General features: G+C 38.7%; 1 protein-coding gene across 1 annotated transcript; it reads left to right on the top strand.

The window, feature by feature from the left end:
* The first annotated feature begins 1,305 nt into the window (after positions 1 to 1,305).
* On the top strand, positions 1,306 to 22,298 carry LOC102276824 (transmembrane protease serine 11B-like protein). The gene is made up of 10 exons (XM_005892884.3): positions 1,306 to 1,313; positions 3,963 to 4,078; positions 14,003 to 14,121; positions 14,220 to 14,287; positions 17,357 to 17,517; positions 18,198 to 18,236; positions 19,038 to 19,212; positions 20,152 to 20,411; positions 21,155 to 21,297; positions 22,090 to 22,298. Exons 1-10 carry the CDS (start codon positions 1,306 to 1,308, stop codon positions 22,249 to 22,251), a joined length of 1,251 nt encoding a protein of 416 aa, XP_005892946.2. The 3' UTR covers positions 22,252 to 22,298.
* Positions 22,299 to 23,136: the final 838 nt, after the last annotated feature.

The following is a 23,136-nucleotide window of genomic DNA, read 5'->3' as shown; positions in this document are numbered from 1 at the left end:
TGTTAGATTCCATTCTTACTTAAGAGAAAAGGGATGCTCAGAAAGATTTATGCCAAACAACTAGTTACTAGTGGTCCTGGCCTTGGGACAAAGGTCATGCCCTTCCTGTTAGAGCATGCTGTAATGGAACAGTATTGTAAAAAGAAATGGCATTCTAAGGACCTTGAATATTAACCAGTGAGGTTTCTATTTTATCCTGAAAGCAAGTGAGAGTTTTGATGATTTTTAAATGAAGAAATGTTATGAATATGTTTTAGGAAGATGAGTCATACCTATTAATATTATCATTCAGGTCCGTGTTCAAAAGTTTCCTCCTCAGAGAGGCCTTTCCTGACCACCATAAAGATAGCCTCCCACCATTTTCTACCCAATTATTCTGCTTTATTTTCTTTACAGCATTCATAAATATCTCATATTAAGTATTTACTATTTTCTTGATTCACTTAGTAAAATAATGCTTGACTAGATTAGTTATCTCCACTTCCCATGAAGAATTATCAAAATAGAACTGATAAATCTTATACCAAAACCCACTTCCATCAGTAAATCCATTCCTTCAAAAATGTGCAGAGAGTCCAGGGAGAATTTTTAGATTAAGTGTGTTTCAAATGAGTAATGCTGTGGCAAAATTATTTTTTTTAATTGAAGTATAATGGCTTTATAGTTTTGTGTTAGTTTCTGCTATAACATGAAGTAAATCAGCTATATATATATATACATATATCTCCTCTCTCTTGAGCCTCCCTCCCATCCCATCCCACTCTTCTAGGTCATCACAGAGCTCCCTGTGTTATATAGAAACTTCCTACTTAGCTATCTGTTTTACACAAGATAGTGTATATACTGTAACAGAATTATTGTATCAAAAAAAAAAAAAAACACCCCACAATGTACATTTAAGTCCTTTGTCAGAGACTGCTCTAGTAGGTACAGTTGGTTTCACTGAGGAGGAGCCACAGTATCAGGAAAGGGGTGGATGGAATCTGAGTCAGAACACTGATTCACCAATTTGTGGTGATATTTCTTGGGTGGACCTGTCAGATGACCAACCCACATTATGTCTATGTCTTGGTATCCAACTCAAAGAGAATTTTCTTTTCTTTCTTTAAATCACAGATCCAAGTTGTCATCAACACTTGTTAAACAAGTTTACTTTTAATTGCTTTCTGCTATTGCACCCAGCCCTTAAGATCCCAAGTATCACTGTGGTTAGTACATTTACCTGAGAACCACTGATCAGGACAAAAGAAGTACAGAAGTTTCCTTTATCATTACTAACATCAACAGCCATTGTATCAGTACATTATGTACAGGTAAGTGGAGACTTGCTTGACTAAAATTCTGACATAAAAAGAATTAACACTTTCCCCACTATGACTCCCACCCAAGGGGTGCAGTAAAACAATTGAGTTTGAGGGGAATTCATAATTTTTCCACAGCAGTTTGGATTTCCTGCCTGGGAGCAACCCTCTTATTTACATGTTGTACCTGGGATCTGTAGGGGTTTTTTTTTTAGCAATTTGGGGAGTGCTTCAAAAAGCTAACATGCCGCTTAACATTCTGTGAATGAAAAACAATATTAATGTGTAACTGCTTTTTAATTAAAACTTTTTAAAATTTTATATTGGAGTATTTAGTTGATTAATAATGTGTTAGTTTCAGGTGTACAGCAAAGTGACTCAGTTGTACAAATATATGTATCTCTTCTTTTTCAAACTCTTTTCCCATTTAGGTTATTACAAAGTACTGAGCAGAGTTCGTTGTGCTACACAGCAGGTCTCTTGTTGGTTATCTATTTTATATTTTTATTTATTAAAAAATGCTTGGAGTATGATTGCTTTACAATGTTGTGCTATTTACTACAGTACAGCAAAGCGAATCAGCTATACATGTACATATAGCCCCTCTTTTTTGGATTTCCTTGCCATTTAGGTCAATGTGTGACTATTTTAAAGTGGAGAGAAGGAAGCAGAGATAAGTTTCTTCCCTCATAAAGCTAATGTTAAATTGTTATTGGTGGTAATGATTATGAATCCTTCATTTTTGTTTAATATCTGTGCTTTCTGAAGTGCTTTCATGGATATAACCTTGAATCTCACAGTACCATTGCTTCATAAGGGTTCTCTATAGAATAATATATAAAATTATGTATTTTTATCTGTAAAGTGTTCATAAACTAGAATAGTGTAACTATGTATAGATATGTGTTACCTCAAGTATCTAATTAGATTATTACTTCATCATGTGAACAATCATTATTCATGCCAACCTTTTAAAAACATGCATGGAGTTTTCATTACAGTGTATACAATATACCAAAATTTACTGATCCTAATTTATAATATTTATAACATTATAAATTAGGATAACTGAAATATGAACTCATACTTTACACAAATATTTGTCTAAAAAATGTGCATCCTAACATAACACTCTTAATTAACTGTGCTCCAATATAAAATAAAAATAAATTCATGTAAAAATATAATTAGAAAGACCATGCTCAGTCAGGGGAGTGCTGGAGAGGATTTAGCATATGCAAGCTATTATACATAGAATGGATAAACAACAAGGTCCTACTGTGTGGCACAGGACACTATATTCAATATCTTCTGATAAACATATTGGAAGAATATGAAAAGAATGTATATATATGTGTAACTGAATCACTTTCCTGTATAGTAGAAATTGACACAACATTATAAATCAACTATACTTCAATGAAATAAATTTTTCATTTTTAAAAAAGAAAGAGCATGCTCACTGCGATAGAGCAAACTAAGAATATTTTTATTGAACTAAAGTAAATACTGTTATGTGATTTCTTTTTTATTAAAAATATTATGATATTTGTAACCCTGATATTTTCTTATTAGTCTCATCTTTGGTCTATCAGTAAGGAAAGAGCGTTCACACACACTTAAAAGCGGAGAAGAAACAAAAAGATTGTTTTGTTCTGTTTCATTTTGCCTGTAAGCTAGTCATCACTTTTATGCTGGGCGGGTAATATTATTTTTATTTATAGAGCACCTCCTCCTTCTCCGTCATTCTGACACTTGTGTGAAGTCCTAAACTGAAAGAGTCCACAGGATTAAGCCATTGTTTCTAAGCACAGCTAGTTAGCCAGGAAAGGTTCAGGCCCTAGTTCAGTGAGTAACTTCTCAGGGTGAGGCAATAATCTGATTGCCTGGGGCATCTTGGGGGAATCTTAAAGCATGGTTGCCTCTGAAGGTGCATTTGATGAGACCTTAGGTAGTCTGTGGCTGCACAAGAGTTCTGAGTGATGAAAGACCAAGAGGAAGAGAGGAAACACTACAAATGAAAGTAAAGACTTCAAAACCGTATTTTTCAGTTTCAAATTCTTTTGTAGGGCTAGTCCAATGAAACAGGAAAACTCTTAAAGCTATGTTTTAGATCCTTGCCACAGAAGCTTTGCGAATTCATGGCAGGGAGATGGGCACTGCTCTGATCCAATATGGCACTTCATATTTGTGGGTGTTCTTTTTATATAATAAGGACATAGTAAATAACATAGGATCATAATCATAGGATAAAAATTATAAATTCTCTTCTCCTCCTGGCCCCCCCTACCTGGCAAGGTCTTCACTTACTTTTTCCACTACCCATTGATCAGGGGAGGGAACTAGAGTCTAAGTAAAGGTAACTTGGCACCAAGCATCATAACTCCTGAAAAATAATTTCATAGCACAGATCCAGAGAGGTTCAGTCGTAAGCTTTAAGATAAGCTCATAGGCTTCACCTCCTTTTTCCCCTTTCTTCCTTCTTTCCTTCCTCTCTCCTTCCATCCTTTCTTCTTTCCTTCCTTCCTGTCTTCAAATGTCTTTTGCTACTAATGTGTTTAGAGTGTGGATATTCTAGGTGTGAGCAAGAGAAAATAAATAAAGATTTGGAATGGCTGACTTTTCTAATATGTCTTTCTTATTCATATTCTTTACTTGCAGACCAGTGACAATTTCTCGGACATCTTTGCCACTGTGGGTGATTTTCCTCATTGTGTTTGGAGTGGTGGCAATCCTAGGAACCACTATTGGTCTCCTAGTTCATTTTCTGGCAGTAGGTTGGTAAAGAAAACATTTCTATTTCTTTAAGTTTGTTGCAATCTTCATTTCTGTTTCTACAAGACAAAGAAACAATTGCAAACAACAAATAATCTCCTTTTAGAAAGGCCATTAATGAATGACCCAAGATCCCAGAAAGAAGCATTGTCAACATTTGTCAGTGTATTACAGACATCTTTTTGAATATACACAGGTAACATAATGTATGCTTTATAAAGACATGAGTGCATAGATAATTGGTAAAAAGTGAAAGTCGCTCAGTTGTGTGCGACTCTTTGCCACCCCATGGACAACACAGTCCATGTAATTCTCCAGGCCAGAATACTAGTGGGTAGCCCTTCCCTTCTCCAGGGGATCTTCCCAACCCAGGTCTCTGACATTGCAGGTGGATTTTTTACCAGCTGAGCCACCAGGATTCTTTACCAGCATAATGTATGCTATATAAAGACGTGAGTGCATGGAAAATTGGTAGACAGTCAGAAAAAGTAATCTACCAAGATGGTATCAAGGGTGTTATTTTATATTGATAATTAAAATATTATACTCATTGTATGTGACGAAGAGAGAAGGAAATGGCAACCCACTCCAGTACCCTTGCCTGGAAAATCCCATGGACAGAGGAGCGTGGTAGGCTACAGTCCATGTGATGAAGAGAAATCAAAGAATATTGAATTTTGACTATTTGTTTCTTGATAACAAAGATATTAACAATAAAAAGTCTTCTCTACATACATTTTAAAAAAGACTTTGGAAAACAAGAGAGAAGTTGGAGTCACTTTTAAAAATCATGTGTTTTAACTTTAGACATTATGTTATTCATATCCTGCTATGAAAGTTTAAAAATAAGTACACAGACTTTTCATTTGTCTGTCATACTTCCCAGTAGTTTGTTACCAATATTATTATTTTTCACTGTCAACATTTATAGCACTTTATTTTGGTTTACAATTATAATTACTACAGTTTTGGAGTTTTGAATGAATATATTTTCATATTCAAATATTCATATGCTCACCATTACTCCTTTATCCATGACTTTGCTGTGCTTGGATTTTTTTTCTCCTCCTAAGCTTCATATCGGAGAAGGCGATGGCACCCCACTCCAGTACTCTTGCCTGGCAAATCCCACGGACGGAGGAGCCTGGTAGGCTGCAGTCCATGGGGTTGCTAAGAGTTGGACACGACTGAGCGACTTCACGTTGTCTTTTCACTTTCATGCATTGGAGAAGGAAATGGCAACCCACTCCAGTACTCTTGCCTGGAGAATCCCAGGGACGGGGGAGCCTGGTGGGCTGCCGTCTATGGGGTCGCACAGAGTCGAACACGACTGAAGCGACTTAGCAGCAGCAGCAGCAGCAAGCTTTATATACTTTAGTTTTAAGAGTCAAACTGTTACAGCTTTTTATAAAAAAGCAAGCCTTCCTCCGCTACCCTTATTTCCCATTTCTCAGAGCAACCGTTTTCAACTGTTTGGTTCTTAACATTACTGCGGCTGCTAAATCACTGCAGTCATGTCCGACACTGTGCGACCCCAGAGACAGTAGCCCACCAGGCTCCCCGTCCCTGGGATTCTCCAGGCAAGAACACTGGAGTGGGTTGCCATTTCCTTCTCCAATGCATGAAAGTGAAAAGTGAAAATAAAGTCGCTCAGTCGTGTCCAACCCTCAGGGACCCCATGGACTGCAGCATTCCAGGCTCCTCTGTCCATGGGATTTTCCAGGCAAGAGTACTGGAGTGGGGTGCCACTGCCTTCTCCGCTTAACATTGCTGTACCTGGACTTTTCAACTATCGATATGTATTTACTTTCTACTATTCATGTCATACTTCTTCACTCCCTGGCTACATGGTTGTTGATTTGGAATTTCCCTTTAGCGACTTTCTAAGAGTTATTTTCAACTGTCGACTGTGTCTAACCCCCTAATACCTGGATTTCCTTTTTATTATTTTATTCACTTAACTGTGGGCTTCTCTGATAGCTCAGATGGTAAAGAATCCGCCTGCAGTGCAGGAGACCTCGGTTCAATTCCTGGGTCAGGAAGATCCTCTGGAGAAGGGATAGGCTATCTGCTGACGTATTCTTGGGCTTCCTTTCTGGCTCAGCTGGTAAAGAATCCACTTGCAATGCAGGAGACCTCGCTTCGATCTCTGGGTTGGGAAGATCCCCTGGTGAAGGAAAAGGCTACCCATTCTAGAATTCTGGCCTAGAGAATTCCATGGACTATATAGTCCTCAGGGTCTCAAAGAGTCGGAAAGCAAATTTCACTTTCACTTAGTTGTGGAATGTATGTTCCAGAAACTTTCAGGGAAGTTTACATTTTGACATGTCTGAAAATATCACAATCTACTTTTGACCTTAATTAACAGTATAGAATTCTAGGTTGAAAAATGTTTTCCTTTTGAATTTTGAAGTTAGAGCTCTATAATCTTCATGTTTTATAGTTTCTGCCAAGAATTCTGATGACATTTTGATTTCAAACTTTTGAATGAAAACTCTTCTCCTACTCTCCCATCTTCTGAAACCTTATTGGATTTTTTTTCTTTGTCCCCAGTATTTTGAAATTTTATGGTAATTTGATATAATCTAGATCTTATTTTTATTCATTGTGCTGGCATTTAATGGATCCTTTCAATCTAGAAAGTGAAGTGAAGTGGGATTCTTGGGATTCCCTGGTGGCTCAGATGGTAAAAGCGTCTGCCTGCAATGCGGGAGACCCGGGTTCGTTCCCCAGGTTGGGGAGATCCCCTGGAGAAGGAAATGGCAACCCACTCCAGTCCTCTTGTCTAGAAAATTCCATGGATGAGGAGCCTGGTGGGCTACAGTCCATGGGGTCACAAAGAGTTGGACACGACTGAGTGACTTCACTTTCTTTTCTTTCTTTCAATCTAGAAACTCATGTGCTTCAGTTCCTGAAATTTTTCTTAGATTTTTTTCTTCGATAATTTTCTACCCTTTTACCCTCTTTCTGGGGCTCCTGTAATTTGGATATTAGGCTTCCTAAATGTAGTCTCTAATTTTCTTATCTGTTTCTTTCTATTTTTCCATCCCTTCATATTTTTAAAAATGACTTTCTTGGTCATTTTCTCAAGTTTATCTTCCAAACTTCTACTGAATTCTTTGTTTCTGCAGTTATATGTATAACTGCTTTTTAATTATCTGGTTATTCCTTTATATAACATCTTGGTTTTATTTCTTACAAAATTTTCTCCGAATATAATAATCTGTCTTAGTTTTTAGTCTCTTTCCTCAAATGTTTTCTCTGTTTATTTTGGCAATATTTCATATTAGATACTTGTCTCAAATATATGTTAATCTTTCAGCTCAGTGTCTGCTAATATTTAGGATTGGAGGTTAAAGAGCTGACTGAAACTCACTATGAAAGAGATATCTGTTGACAATGGTTTTAACTATAGACTGTGCTATTTAGGTGGTTTTGTTGAGAGAATTCAAGTTACCAATACGTTTAGATATTTTTTCTTGAACTGGTCAGAATTCCTCGGTGTAGAGAAACTTCATTTGTTTTACATGAGCATATTCTGGGCTAGGGGAAAAATGAAGTGGGGCAGGGGAAGAATTCAGCATATACATTTTTAGAATGTGCACATGCTTTAAACAGTGTCTCAGTTTTCGCTGCTGCTGCTGCTGCTGCTGCTGCTGCTGCTAAGTCACTTCAGTCATGTCTGACTCTGTGCGACCCCAGAGACGGCAGCCCACCAGGCTCCCCTGTCCCTGGGATTCTCCAGGCAAGAACACTGGAGTGGGTTGCCATTTCCTTCTCCGATGCATGAAAGTGAAAGTGAAAGTGAAGTGGCTCAGTCATGTCCAACCCTCAGCGACCCCATGGACTGCAGCCTTCCAGGCTCCTCCGTCCATGGGATTTTCCAGGCAAGAGTACTGGAGTGGGGTGCCATTGCCTTCTCCTAATCCAGAAAATTTAGCAGTTGGGGGAGACACTGGGATCTAGTTGCGTCAATCATTTAGAGCTCTTTAAATTAAGCCTTCCCTTTTCTTTTGGTCTTTTTCTGAGCTTAGAGAAAGGAGAATGTTGTAGTCCCACAGCCTTAAGTAGAAATGTTCTCTTAAACTCTATTGCACCTAGAGCACTCAGTACAAAAAATACAAACAAAAAACCAAAACCCAATCCTTCAAAACCATGTGTGTGTAAATTGCAGGGTTTCTATACAGAAATAAGTTGTAAGTAATCAAGTCATGGAAAGGTTGTAAAATAAATCTTTCTGCACCTTATCTTTCTCAATTCATATTTGCATTTGGACTACTTTAGAGATGAGAATGTTAATCATAAGGTGCAAATATGTGCTTTAGATTTTTCATCTCTAAGGGGTTATTTTCATCTCATCAGGTACCAACAGAGTACAAAGGCTATATTCACAGTGATCTTAGCATACTGAACAACCTCAGTGGTATATTAGGCTTCTTGCATAGAATTAAAGTAAGAATAGAATACTCAGGAAATTATTTCCTTGGACTTCCCAGGTGGTCCAGTGGTTAAGAATCTGCCTACTAATACAGGGGGCACAAGTTTGAACCCTAGTCTGGGAGATTCCACATGCCGTGGGGCAGCTAAACCCATGGGCCACAACTACTGAGCCTGTGCTCTAGAGTCCACACACTACAAGGCAAGCCACTGCAATAAGAAGCCCTTGGACAGAGGAACCTGGTGGACTATGGTCCATAGCGTCTCAAAGAGTCTGACACGACTGAAGCAACTTAGCTCGCATACAAGCACAACAACTAGCGAGCAGCCCCCACTCGCCACAGCTAGAGAAAGTCCACCGGAAGCAATGAAGACCCAGAGCAGCCAAATATAGATAAACAAAATTTGAAAAAGAATTGATTTCCTTGTTCTAGGGGATAGTTTCTCAGCCTTAAATATCTTAGATATTAAATGTTCCAGTTTATCCACCGGCTCTGGGAAGGTGCTCCTTGCAATTGTAATAAAATCAGTTTGGATCTGGCCAACTTATTGATTTACACTGAAGAATAGTCATGACTGACTATTATAATAAGTAGAGATATTTCAATTCAGTCAGTTCAGTTGCTCAGTTGTGTCCGACTCTTTGCGACCCCATGAATCACAGCACACCAGGCCTCCCTGTCCATCACCAACTCCCAGAGTTCACTCAGACTCATGTCCATCGAGTCAGTGATGCCATCCAGCCATCTCATCCTCTGTTGTCCCCTTCTCCTCCTGCCCCCAATCCCTCCCAGCACCAGGGTCTTTTCCAATGAGTCAACTCTTCGCATGAGGTGACCAAAGTACTGGAGTTTCAGCTTTAGCATCATTCCTTCCAAAGAAATCCCGGGGCTGATCTCCTTCAGAATGGACTGGTTGGATCTCCTTGCAGTCCAAGGGACTCTCAAGATTCTTCTCCAACACCACAGTTCGAAAGCATCAATTCTTTGGCGCTCAGCCTTCTTCACATTCCAACTCTCACATCCATACATGACCACTGGAAAAACCACAGTCTTGACTAGACGGACCTTTGTTGGCAAAGTAACGTCTCTGCTTTTGAATATGCTATCTAGTTTGGACATAACTTTCCTTCCAAGGAGTAAGCGTCTTTTAATTTCATGGCTGCAATCACCATCTGCAGTCATTTTGGAGCCCAAAAAGATAAAGTCTGACACTGTTTCCACTGTTTCCCCATCTATTTCCCATGAAGTGATGGGACCGGATGCCATGATCTTCGTTTTCTGAGCTTTAAGTCAAATTTTTCTCTCTCCACTTGCACTTTCATCAAGAGGCTTTTTATTTCCTCTTCACTTTCTGCCATAAGGGTGGTGTCATCTGCATATCTGAGGTTATTGATATTTCTCCTGGCAATCTTGATTCCAGCTTGTGCTTCTTCCAGTCCAGTGTTTCTCATGATGTACTCTGCATATAAGTTAAATAAGCTGGATGACAAAATACAGCCTTGATGTACTCCTTTTCCTATTTGGAACCAGTCTGTTGTTCCATGTCCAGTTCTAACTGTTGCTTCCTGACCTGCATACAGATTTCTCAAGAGGCAGGTCAGGTGGTCTGGGATTCCCATCTCTTGAAGAAATTTCCACAGTTTATCGTGATCCACACAGTCAAAGGCTTTGGCATAGTCAATAAAGCAGAAATAGATGCTTTTCTGGAACTCTCTTGCTTTTTCCATGATCCAGCAGATGTTTGCAATTTGATCTCTGGTTCCTCTGCCTTTTCTAAAACCAGCTTGAACATCAGGAAGTTCACGGTTCACTTATTGCAGAGATATTTAGAAATCTAAATAAAGAACTAAAGGATGCATTGTGAACAATGAATTATGAAAAATAAAATTGAACATCTTCAAGGTCTATTTTTTGCTACCTATAGTAAAACCTAGTACATTACCACTGCAAAGCCCTATCTCTATGATAAATGATACATGACCACAAACCAGCTAACAACAATTAACAATGTTCACTCGCAAATGATTATTTATAACTACACATTTTCAGCATTTTAAGAAGTTTTCAACTTCTTTTTCCCTCACTTTTCTCACTGTAAAATATTTCCACCATATTTATAATGACAATGTATCAGTTCAGTTCAGTTCAGTTCAGTCACTCAGTCGTGTCCGACTCTTTGCAACACCATGGCCTGCAGCATGGCAGGCCTCCCTGTCTATCGTCAACTCCCAGAGTTTACTCAAGCTCATGTCCATTGAGTCGGTGATGGCATCCAACCATCTCATCCTCTGTCATCCCCTTCTCATCTTGCCTTCAATCTTTCCCAGCATCAGGGTCTTCTCTAATGAGTCTGTTCTTTGCATCAGGTGGCCAAAGTATTGGAGTTTCAGCTTCAACATCAGTCCTTCAAATGAAAATTTAGGACTAATTTCCTTTAGGATAGACTGGTTGGATCTCCTTGCAGTCCAAGGGACTCTAAAGAGTCTTCTCCAACACCACAGTTGAAAAGCATCAATTCTTTGGTGCTCAGCTTTCTTTATAGTCCAACTCTCATATCCATCCATGACTACTGGAAAAACCATAGCTTTGACTAGATGGACCTTTGTTGGCAAAATAAGGTTTTTAATATGGTGTCTAGGTTGGTCATAACTTTCCTTCCAAGGAGTAAGTGTCTTTTAATTTCATGGCTGCAGTCACCATCTGCAGTGATTTTGGAGCCCCCCAAAATAAAGTCTGACACGGTTTCCATTGTTTCCCCATCTATTTGCAATGAAGTGATGGGACCAGATGCCATGATCTTGGTTTTCTGAATGTTGAGCTTTAAGCCAACTTTCTCACTGTCCTCTTTCACTTTCACCAAGAGGCTCTTTAGTTCCTCTTTACTTTCTGCCATAAGGGTGGTGTCATCTGCATATCTGAGGTTACTGATATTTCTTCCAGCAATCTTGATTCCAGCTTGTACTTCATCTAGCCCAGTATTTCTCATGCTGTACTCTACATATAATTTAAATAAGCAGGGTGACAATATATAGCCTTGATGTACTCCTTTTCCTATTGGAACCAGTCTGTTGCTCCATGTCCAGTTCTAACGGTTGCTTCCTGACCTGCATATAGATTTTTCAAAAGGCAGGTCAAGTCGTCTGGTAGTCCCATCTCTTTCAGAATTTTCCACAGTTTATTGTGATCCACACAGTCAAAGGCTTTAGTATAGTCAATAAAGCAGAAATAGATGCTTTTCTGGAACTCTCTTGCTTTTTTGATGATCCAGCAGATGTTGGCAATTTGAAGTTGGCAGATCCTGTGCCTTTTATAAATCCAGCTTGAACATCTGAAAGTTCACGATTCACATACTGTTGAAGCCTGGCTTGGAGAATTTTGAGCATTACTTTACTAGTATGTGAGATGAGTGCAATTGTGTGGTAGTTTGAACATTCTTTGGCATTGCCTTTCTTTGGGATTGAAATGAAAAGTGACTTTTTCCAGTCCTGTGCCCACTGCTGAGTTTTCCAAATTTGCTGGTATATCGAGGGCAGCATTTTCACAGCATCATCTTTCAGGATTTGAAATAGCTCAACGGGAATTCCATCACCTCCACTAGCTTTGTTCGTAGTGATGCTTCCTATGGCCCACTTGACTTCACATTCCAAGGTGTCTGGCTGTAGGTGAGTAATCACACCATCGCGATTATCTGGATCATGAAGATCTTTTTTGCATTGTTCTTTTGTGTGTTCTTGCCACCTCTTCTTAATACCTTCTGCTTCTGTTAGGTCCCTACCATTTCTCTTCTTTATTGAGCCCATCTTTGCATGAAATATTCCCTTGGTATCTCTAATTTTCTTGAAGAGATCTCTAGTCTTTTCCATTCTATTGTTTTCCTCTTTCATATTTTATTTTAATTATGGTGTCTGCCTTTCTATATTCATACAGAACTTGTAGTTTAACAGTTAAATTTATCATTTAATTATGTCCTTATTCGTATCTCATGTATACTTTTTTCCATTTTGAGCCTGTCTCTCCCACAAGATAATCTTCAAAGGCAATGATCATACTACAAAATAATGCTAACATTTTTTTAGTGTTTACTATATGCTAAGCACTACTATCCATTATCTAGCATATTCCTAGATGCTTCTATCTATCACATATTAGGAGTAAGATGCATTATATATCAAACAGCATAATATCTATAAAAATTTAGGAAGGAAATGTAATGGATTAGATGTGGGCTTCAGGGTCAGACAGGTCAAGAGGTCAGGTATTGATACTTGGCTCTTTTTAGTAGCTAAATGATGCTAGGTAAATTACTGAATATCTCTGAGACCACATTTCTCTTGAAAAATGGGTATTCTTCACATGGTTTTTATAAAGTATCTTCACATACTACTACTACTACTAAATCACTTCAGTCGTGTCCGACTCTGCGACCCCATAGACAGCATCCCACGAGGCTCCCCCATCCCTGGGATTCTCCAGACAAGAACACTGGAGTGGGTGGCCATTTCCTTCTCCAATGCATGAAAGTGAAAAGTGAAAGTGAAGTCACTCAGTCATGTCCGACTCTTCGCGACCCCATGGACTGCAGCCTACCAGGCTCCTCCGTCCATGGGATTTTCCAGGCAAGATTACTGGAGTGGGGTGCTAATGCTAATAATTTTTAAAATATTTACTTTTTATTTTATTTATTTGGCTGTAGCAGGTCTTAGTTGTAGCACATGGGGATCTTTGATCTTTGTTGCAGCATGCAACATCTTTAGTTGCAGCATGTGGGATCTAGGTCCCTTATCAGGGACCAAACCCAGAGCCTCTGAATTGGGAACACAGAGTCTTAGCCTCTGGACTACCAGGGAAGTCCCAACAATTTTTATTTATACTCCAAAAATTGATTATTCTAGACAGATATCATTTATAGCATGTCCTAGCTTCCCTCATAGCTCAGATGGTAACGAATCCACCTGCAATGTAGGAGATTCCGGTTCAATTCCTGGGTCAGGAAGATCCTCTGGAGAAGGGATAGGCTACCCACTCCAGTATTCTTGGGCTTCCCTTGTTGCTCAGCTGGTAAAGAATCTGCCTGCAATGTGGGAGATCTGGGTTTGATCCCTGGGTTGGGAAAATTCCCCTGGAGAAGGTTACGGGCTACCCACTCTGGAGAATTCTGGAGAATTCCATGGACTATACATACAGTCCATGGGGTAGCAAAGGGTCAGACTCGGCTGAGTGACTTTCACTTTCATCTGTCTCAATCAAGATGTAACTCTTCTTTCTGACCTTTGTCTGAAATGGATCTGCTCCATTACTGGTCTTATAAATACTTTCCACAAAGCCCAGTTTATCTAATCAGCTGCCCCAGAAAGGTTCACAAGGCTTGTAAATATCTAATATGAACATATTATTTACTATTAATAGCTGGTATTACCATGTAATTTATATTTGGATTTGAAATCCATTTCACTTAAATAATCTTTGGATCATTTCCTTATCTCACAGAAAACAACACCTACTATTACCAAGGTAGCTTTAAAGTGCTAAATATCCCATATAATAGAAATTATGAAAAGGAGACATCACCAGAAAATAACTATCTTAGCAAAATTCTTGAGACGAAGGTAAAGTAATATTTTCTTATATTTAGTTCATTGTTAATTCTCTGAAACATAAACTTATTACTGGAATTTAATGTTTGACTCTATGTTCTCTTTAACAGATGTCTGATGCATTTCAGAGTTCTAGCATTTACAGACAATACATCAATTCTCAAGTCATCACACTGGTGTAAGTAACTAATAACTGTAAGAAAAGCTATCAACCTACCACATATATCATTATATTTCAAATACCACTATAAAAAGAGTCTGTTGACATATTACAATCATTAGCCAGTAAGTTACTAATGAATGACATCATCCTAAGCCAAATATCAGGCTAATTGTTTAGTGTACAACTAAAGCACAGTTTGAGCTATTTAGTTAAGTTCATTTTTAGCGACACTGAGAATACATTATTTCTTAAATCACATATGAATCATTTCTCTAGTATTTAAAGTTTTTATGTTCAGCAAATACTAACTGGTCTCTTAGACCAATGTTTGATGGCATAACATTTTTATTTAGCTGTAACATAAATACATATGTTTTTTTCATGTTTTTCTATTCTTGCAAGTTAGCTAAACACCTTGGAGAACTGCCCTAGAGTTCTTTTACAGAAGAAAAAAGCATTTCTACACCAGACTTTGATTCCAAGGAAATCCTTTTAGTGGCCAGAACAAGAAGCAAAATAGCTGTGCTGTGTTTTCTGCAAGAGTTTGCAGAAATATGGACTACTTAATGGAGCTCTGTGTGCTATACTTCGTCACTGTTGTGTCTGATTCTTTGCAACCCCATGGACTGTAGCCTACCAGGTTCCTCTGTCCATGGGGATTCTCCAGGCAAGAACACTGGAGTGGGTTGCCATGGCCTCCTCCAGGGAATCTTCCCAACCCAGGGATCAAACCCAGGTCTCCCGCATTGTATGTGGATTCTTTACTGTCTGAGCCACGGGAAGCCCAAGAATACTGGAGTGGGTAACCTATACCTTTTCCAGGGGATCTTCCAGATCCAGGAATTGAACTGGGATTCCTATATTGCCAGCAGATTCTTTACCAGCTGAGCTACCAGGGAAGTCCAATGGAGCTCTAGAATACGAGTTAAACAACCTGATCCAGCTTTGCTACTTAGTAACCCTAGAGTCTTGAGTGAATCGCTGCATCACTCTGACTCTGCTTTCCTGTCTGTAAATAGTGATAATAACACATACACTGCATTCCTCATAAAACTATACTTAAGATCAAAGAAGATAATGTGTATGGAAATATTTGCAAGTAAACACTTTTCCAATGAAGGCTATTATTGCTTTTACCTTAGTCAAGGCCATCAGACTATGTCTGCCCTTCTTCTGCTGCTCCTGAAACTGAAGGGGACTCCTAGAATTGCAAAATGGTTCAAAAGCTCAATTAGAATTAATTTTGGGAGTTGATTTTAGTATTGGAAACAGTGGGAGGCTAACACTAAAGGATATCTTTCAAACAGGACTGCAACCACCCCAAGGCTTCTGCTTGGTTTTCCCACACACGTAACTTCAGGTATCTATTGGAAGTGTGAGCCCATGGAAAGTGATGGAGAGGCTATAGGTCTGAGGTTTTCATTTGGGCACAGCTTGCTGATGGCTCAAACAGTAAAGAATTTGCCTGCAATGTGGGAGACCTGGGTTCAATCCCTGGGTCTGAAAGAGCCCCTGGAAAAGGGAATAGCAACTCACTCCAGTATTCTTGCCTGGGAAATTCCATGGACAGAGGAGCCTGATGTGCTACAGTCAATGGGGTCACAAAGAGACACGATTGAGCATCTAATACTTTTGACTTTCAACTGCTACTATAATCAAACTTGTATTAGCTGAGTGCTACCTAGGAATGACTTTATTTACGTAACAAAAGATAATCATTCATTAGAAAGATCTAAAGCATAATAATACCACTTCAGACACTAACCTCGGAGATGCTCAACAATTCTTACAAGTCCATTAGCCCGCCTCTTGCACTGCCCCCACCCACATTCCAATACCAACCAAATCTGTCCTGAACATGACAGTCAGGTTAATCTTCCACAAGCACAGTTTTATTCAACAACTTCTCTTTATCACTACCCCTTGGCTAGTATTCAAATCCTCTTCCATCTGAACTCAGTCTCCTAGACACTGTTGTCACTGGCCAACTGGGCATGGAGACAGAGTGCATAGTGTAATGAGCCTGGGTTAGACAGTCAATTGTACTGTATCTGGATCTTAGTTTAATTACTGTGTGATCTTTAGCACATTGAATGTTTGCATGCTCATTCATGTCTGACTCTTTGAGACCCCATGGACTATAGCCCATCAGGCTCCCCTCTTCATGAAATTCTCCAGGCAAGAATACTGGAATGGGTTGCCATTCCCTTCTCCAGGGGATATTCCCAACCCAGAGATTGAACCCAGGAAACCTGCATTAGCAGGAAGATTCTTTGCCACTGCACCACCAGGGAAGCCTCTGAGCACATTGGGTAGACTTTCAAAGTCTCAAGTTTTCCTTGTCTGCAAAAGGAAGGTAATGACACCTAAGGTGCAGGGTTGTTGTAAAGACTAAGTGTGATAATAAACGTCATAATGTAGTACCTGGAACACCGCAGATACCCAGTAAATGCTAATTAATATTATTGCTACTCAGTTATTCTGCAGTACTATTCCTCCTTTGCTCTGCCTGATAGCAATTTTTGCTTGATGATGAAATAGTGATAAAAATATTTTAAGGTCTAGTGTGTATGTTACCTCTTCGATAAAAATTTCTCTGATACTTTAAGTAAACCATGACTTGTCTTATTTGCAGATAAGATAAACATCTTATTGCTTTGCCTCACTAATTTATTATAGTCATTTGTATAGATGTCATCTCTCTTAGAAATCTGGAAACTTCTTGAGAATAGGAACTCTGTTATAGTCACCCTTGTATCACCCCATAACACCTAGTCACTTTTCATAGCAGCTCAATAAATGACTGATGAATGTAGGAATAAATGATCCCGGTTCTTATATGATACTTTTACTCTGTGCCTCAAGCCTTTCCTACATTTTTAGATGTGTAGAACCACTTGTCTTCTAAACTGAATAGCTGTATGCATACGAGCAAAGGTAGGCAGCTGGATGATCCTGTGATTAACTTAAAGTGAAGGTACTACAAACACCTACAAAAGAACCGAAGTGAAGATATAAGAGGTCAAGGAATAAAGACAAAATGTTCATTTTTAGCAACATGTGAAACTTTTACTGTGTTTTTAGTCCTGCTGACAACAGTGTGACAGCACATATATGGCTGGTATTCAAGGCGCCCAAATCAATGAAGGAAAACACAAGAAGAGGGATTGAAAGCATCTTACGTCAAATGCTGAGGAACCACTCAGGATCCTTGACCACAGATCCTGATTCGCTTACACTTGAGGGTAAGCTTATGTACTAGATGGAAGTAGTGTTACTCTCACCTTTTTATCCTGGACATGTATCACAAGCACCAAGCACAAAGCTGATTCCCATTTTTTAAATGAATAAGTCACAGTTTTATATCAGAGCAACAATTTATATTCTTCATTATTAAAACACACTTAGATCATAATAATGCCACACCTTAAAATTAGTTCTCTGAGGGAAAAGCTGCTCTTTATTCTAAAGTAAATAGTAAAACTTTGAACAATCCTTACAGTAGTGATGTATTCTTGTATTCTTTTCATGATCTCCTATAACTTTCAGAAATAGGATTCGATCAGCCATTATAAGACAAGTCAATTTTTAAAAGTTATTTTTGTTTACTGACAGGAATCAGGTTCACCTGGAGGTCTTCCTGTTCTTCAAAGGAAGTATACTAGCAATTTTCCACTTTGGATGATATAGAATACAATTCCAATTAAATGAAGTCTCTCATGTGGAACTATGAAGATAGTATTTCCATATTGGGCATTCATATATAGTAAAAGAACAATTCAAATAAGCCAATATTTTCTCCCTGCTGTTGACACTTTATCCTGAGATTCAAAATTATTTCTCTCTGGACCTACCATCACCAGCCCCAGGGTCAGTGATTAATGCTAGTAATTAAATTTACAATGAGCCTTTTCTTCTATTTCAGAAATCAGTAAGGCCAAAGCTGAAAAGATAATCAACAACCGTAAGTTCAGATACTTTTTAATTAAATGTATGTGATGATGTAAAACATATCGATCAAGATTTGTTATTCTCAATCAGACACAGTTCTAGTTGCTTTACATGTAACTCATTCAATCCTTACAACAATCCTAGATAAGTATTATTATTATTTCTTTTGGAAGGACTGATGCTGAAAAGTTGAAGCTCTAGTATTTTGTCATCTGATGTGAAGAGTAAACTCATAGGAAAAGATCCTGATATCAGGAAAAATTAAAGGCAAAAGGAGAAGGGAATGGTCAAGGATAAGATGGTTAGATAGCATCACTGACTCAATGGACATGAATCTAAGCAAACTCTGGGAGACAGTGGAGGACAGGGGAGCCTGGCCAACTGTAGTCCATGGGGTCACAAATAGTCAGATACAATTTGGCAACTGAACTACAAAAATTATTATTCCACTTTAGAGATGGGGAACTGAAGCATACAGAAGTGAAGCAATTTCCTCAAATTCATACAGCTTGTAAATGATGGGGCCAGAATTCAGACCAGGGAGTCTGGTTGCAGAGTCCATGTACTTAATGGTGTCTTTATCCACCTTGCACAGTTTCCATATCCTCCAAGTGTTGAAGAGTCTTGGAGATAGTATGATGGGTAGGAAGGTGATCCAGGGGTTGCTAGTAATTCCTGTGTAGATTACATTCTGTTCCTTTCAGTGAGACACTGTCAGATAGAACAACACAAGAATAACTGAGCTGAATCTCAGTTTTGTAATCAAACAGGATCTTTCTATTCTCAACAGTATAACACTGACTCTTTCTGACAGGCTGTGGGAGACGACCAAGGATGTCAGCTACATATGATAGAATCAGGGGTGGATCCACTGCTCAGGAAGGAGAGTGGCCCTGGCAAGCAAGTCTCAAAAAGAATGGCCAGCACTACTGTGGAGCATCTTTGATCAGTGACAGATACCTGTTGACTGCAGCTCACTGCTTTAAAAAGTAAGTTCATCATATTGCCTGGGGCTAGGGCTTCCCTGGTGGCTCAGTTAGACTGCCTGCAATGCAGGAGACCTGGGTTCGATCCCTGGGTCAGGAAGATCCCCTGGAGAAGGGAACAGCTACCCACTCCAGTACTTTTGCCTGGAGAATTCCATGGACAGAGGAAACTGGTGGGCTACAGTCCATGGGGTTGCAAAGAATCGGACACAACTGAGCGACTAACACTTTCTTTCAGGGAGGCTAAAGTTCCAGTTTACACCTGTTATCCCAGTGTAATCATCAATAGGATTCCTTCTCGTTCTCAAGTGTTCTTGTTTGAAACACAAATCATATGATAAGCCAATCTAAGGCTTTCCTACCTTATTAGTAAGATTGGAAAAAGTCATTCATTCTTGACATTTTATTTCTCACATGTTTCTTATCTCTCATCACTTCATACTCAAGATATCTCAAATGACTTGCAATTGTTATCACACAAAATCCTGTTTCATACCTCCTTCCCACTCTGCACCTGCCTATCTCCTTCTCTCCTTGTCTTTTAGGCAAGTATGACTCAGCTCTATAGTCTCATCAAAATGCTACTTTTCCTAAGAAATCTTCCAGTCCCAAGAGCATGCAGATTTAAGTCCTCCTATTTTGTGGTCACACAACCATTTAGGGAATTAAAACTTTTTGTGTTCATGCCCATCTTTCATTAGATTTAAATTTCTTGAAGGCATGAACTATTTAATTTCTACATCTTAATCATCTTACATAGTATAGGTATAAGGACTCAAAGAAGATTTTTCAAGTGAATTTTAAAAAATCAGATTGTACCACTGCTAATGGATTGCAAAGCAAGAAATTGTCATTAATGTCATGAAAAGACTATAACTGATGCAGCCTGTACCTCTATTTCTCTGAAATAAAAGCAAACTACATGATTTTTATTTCTTTCAGTTCACAAGATCCAAGGAACTATACTGTCACCTTTGGCACCAGAGTAAACCTCCCCTATATGCAACACTATGTTCAGCAAATTTTTATTCATGAAAACTACATCAGGGGTGAACTTCATGATGACATTGCAGTTATATTGCTTACTGAAAAAGTTTTATTTAAGAACGATGTCCATTCAGTTTGTCTTCCTGAAGCCACACAGATTTTTCCACCAGGTGAAGGAGTTGTTGTCACAGGATGGGGAGCACTTTCATATGATGGTAAGTTAAGTTTTGAGTAGGAACTTAATATTCAAGGTACAAAAGAAAAAGAAAAAAAAATGATCCAGGGATAGAACGAAAGGATCATTTAGCCCTGGAGGCCCAGTACTTCGAGGAAATTGTTCGAGGAAGGTGCATATGAAGTTATGACTTTGCAAATCCTTGATTTGGAACATTCCAAGGAGACCAATTTGGTAGAGGAAACCCCTTGACCTGGAGAACCTAACTAAAAAGGTGCTGCTGCAAAGATGTAAGAAGGGAAATAAGGTCAAAGGAAGACAGCATTAGAAAGATGTTTCAAATTATTCTTTAAAAATATATTCTTTGGTTAGAGTGAGGGAAAGGAGCTTTTTCATTCTTAGAATGTGAAAGTGAAGTCGCTCAGTTGTGCCTGACTCTTCAAAACCCCTTGGACTGTAGCCTATCAGGCTCCTCCGTCCATGGGATTTCCCAGGCAAGAGTACTAGAGTGGGTTGCCATTCCCTTCTCCAGGGGATCTCCCCAACCTGGGGATTGAACCCGGGTCTCCTGCCTCACTGGCAGACACTTTACCATCTGAGCCACCGTGGAAGCCCAATTGTTTACAAATTTCTTTTTCTTTGGTTTGAGTGATGGAAAGGGGCTTTTTCAGTCTTAGAATAAGCAGAGTCAAATATAAGTCTTATACAGAGAGGACAAAGCTAGTTTTCCATCCTGCTCTGCTACAGAGCAGCTCTTTTGCTGATAGTGTTCGTGTCCATTAGGTGAATATCCAGTATTACTTCAGAAAGCACCTGTGAAGATTATTGATACAAACACTTGTAATGCTTGGGAAGCATATAATGGGATGATACAAGACACAATGCTATGTGCTGGCTACTTAGAAGGAAATATTGATGCATGCCAGGTAAGTCTGGATATTATTCACACTGACCATATAGTATATAAGCAACTACTATTTTATGTAAATTATCACTATGAAAGTAATTCTGTGCTTCAGTTAATTTACTCTTTACAGTCCAGTCAAACTCCCTCTCGGCTCTGGGACTAAAGTAATTCTCCCCTATATGCCACATGTGTTTATAAGTGTTTAATAAATACATGTTGGACTTACTCTGAGTTAAGCACTGACTGAAGTCCTTTACAAATATGAATCCATTTAATCCTCATCACAACTTTGTGATGTAGATGCTATCATTACTGTCATTTTATAGATGAGGAAATTGAGGCAGAGGAAGGTAATTTGCAAAAGGGCACAAAGCTAGCATGTGGGAGATCAGGTATATAAATCAAAATAGCCTAGCATCACAGTCCATACTCTAAGCAATATTTCACTAAATTCTCAGTCTCAGAAATGTTTAAATTACTTCTAGACTATTTCTTTTACTTTGTAGCCTCATGGGCTACAGTTTTGTTACATTTTTCAGATATGAAGCCTGCTACTCCAAGTATATCCATAATATATGTCTCCCAAAGTGTTCTGATGGAATGCTTATCAGTTCATGCTTCAAGACTCAAGTTTACCCCAAAGAGCCCCAGTGAATATATAGGCTAGTCCATCACAGTTGAGGTTAGACTTACATCATACACCTTCCGACAGTCTCTATGAAGCGTGAACCACAAATTCATCTGGGCTTACTACTTTATGTAAGTAAAGTATCGAGGTAAATTCTCATAATGACAAATATTTTTTATTTAGGGTGACTCTGGAGGACCACTAGTTCATCCCAACTCTCGAAATATTTGGTACCTTGTTGGAATAGTGAGCTGGGGAGCAGAATGTGGTACAGTCAATAAACCAGGAGTCTATACACGAGTGACTGCCTACCGCAACTGGATTGCCTCAAAGACTGGTATCTAAGAGGAAAGCATCTTATAGACCCTGTTTTAGGTCATTTTGGCCTCTTACTCCTAAGCCTTATTTAACATGTATTTTAAATTAGTGTGTATAATAATTACGTTGAAAAAACTGTGGTTTTGAGGGAATATTTATGATCTTTGAGAAGACTCGACTAGACAAAAAATCTCATGTTTAGTTGAGAAAAGCCTAACTAAAGAAAATGTGCCTATCAAAATGTACCATTTCTATTTGTTTTCTATTTCTCGCGCCCACAACATGGTTATCTCTCTACACCATAACACTCTTGGTTTTAGTCATTCAGACTTTCTGGAATTGAGAAAATATGTCCTTGTCCACTGCAGGTTAGCAAGCAGCACTCTAGGAGACTAGAACCAATACCTTCTGAGAGTTGGTTGGAACACACTGGATATGCCTTCCTTTCTATCTTTTGTGGAAGGGATGTAGCTATGAATTAAATCTGGTCTGAATTTAGGCATGGCTTAGAGAGTCTCCTATTTGTCATGGGATCTTGATCAACTCTTGAAATCATTGTTTAAGAATTTCACCATAAGTAACATTAGGCAAAAAACCACCTTTTTGACTCACAGAAACCAGGTACACTAATTTTGCTTTGTTCATACAGGCTTCTGTGGAGATTCTTCATTTGTAACATGTATAAAAAGAGTAGCTATGAACCATGAAAGTATATTTTAATTAAAACAAATTAAAAAACAAACTCTCTTTGTTCAATATGACAATTTTTTTTTTCTTCTTTTTTGGTTTGTTTTCTAGAGTCTTACTGTTGACCGTCTCTCTCTTTTTTTTTTCCCTGTTATTCTTGCCACTTGGTTCATAACTTGGGAGAGGGCTCCAGGGTGGTAAAAAAGCTACCTTGTTCATTCTATT

This window comes from Bos mutus, chromosome 6 (genome assembly GCF_027580195.1).
Source record: "Bos mutus isolate GX-2022 chromosome 6, NWIPB_WYAK_1.1, whole genome shotgun sequence".
In the NCBI taxonomy this organism is placed as follows: Eukaryota; Metazoa; Chordata; class Mammalia; order Artiodactyla; family Bovidae; genus Bos; species Bos mutus.
This window is presented reverse-complemented; position numbering and strand designations above follow the sequence as displayed.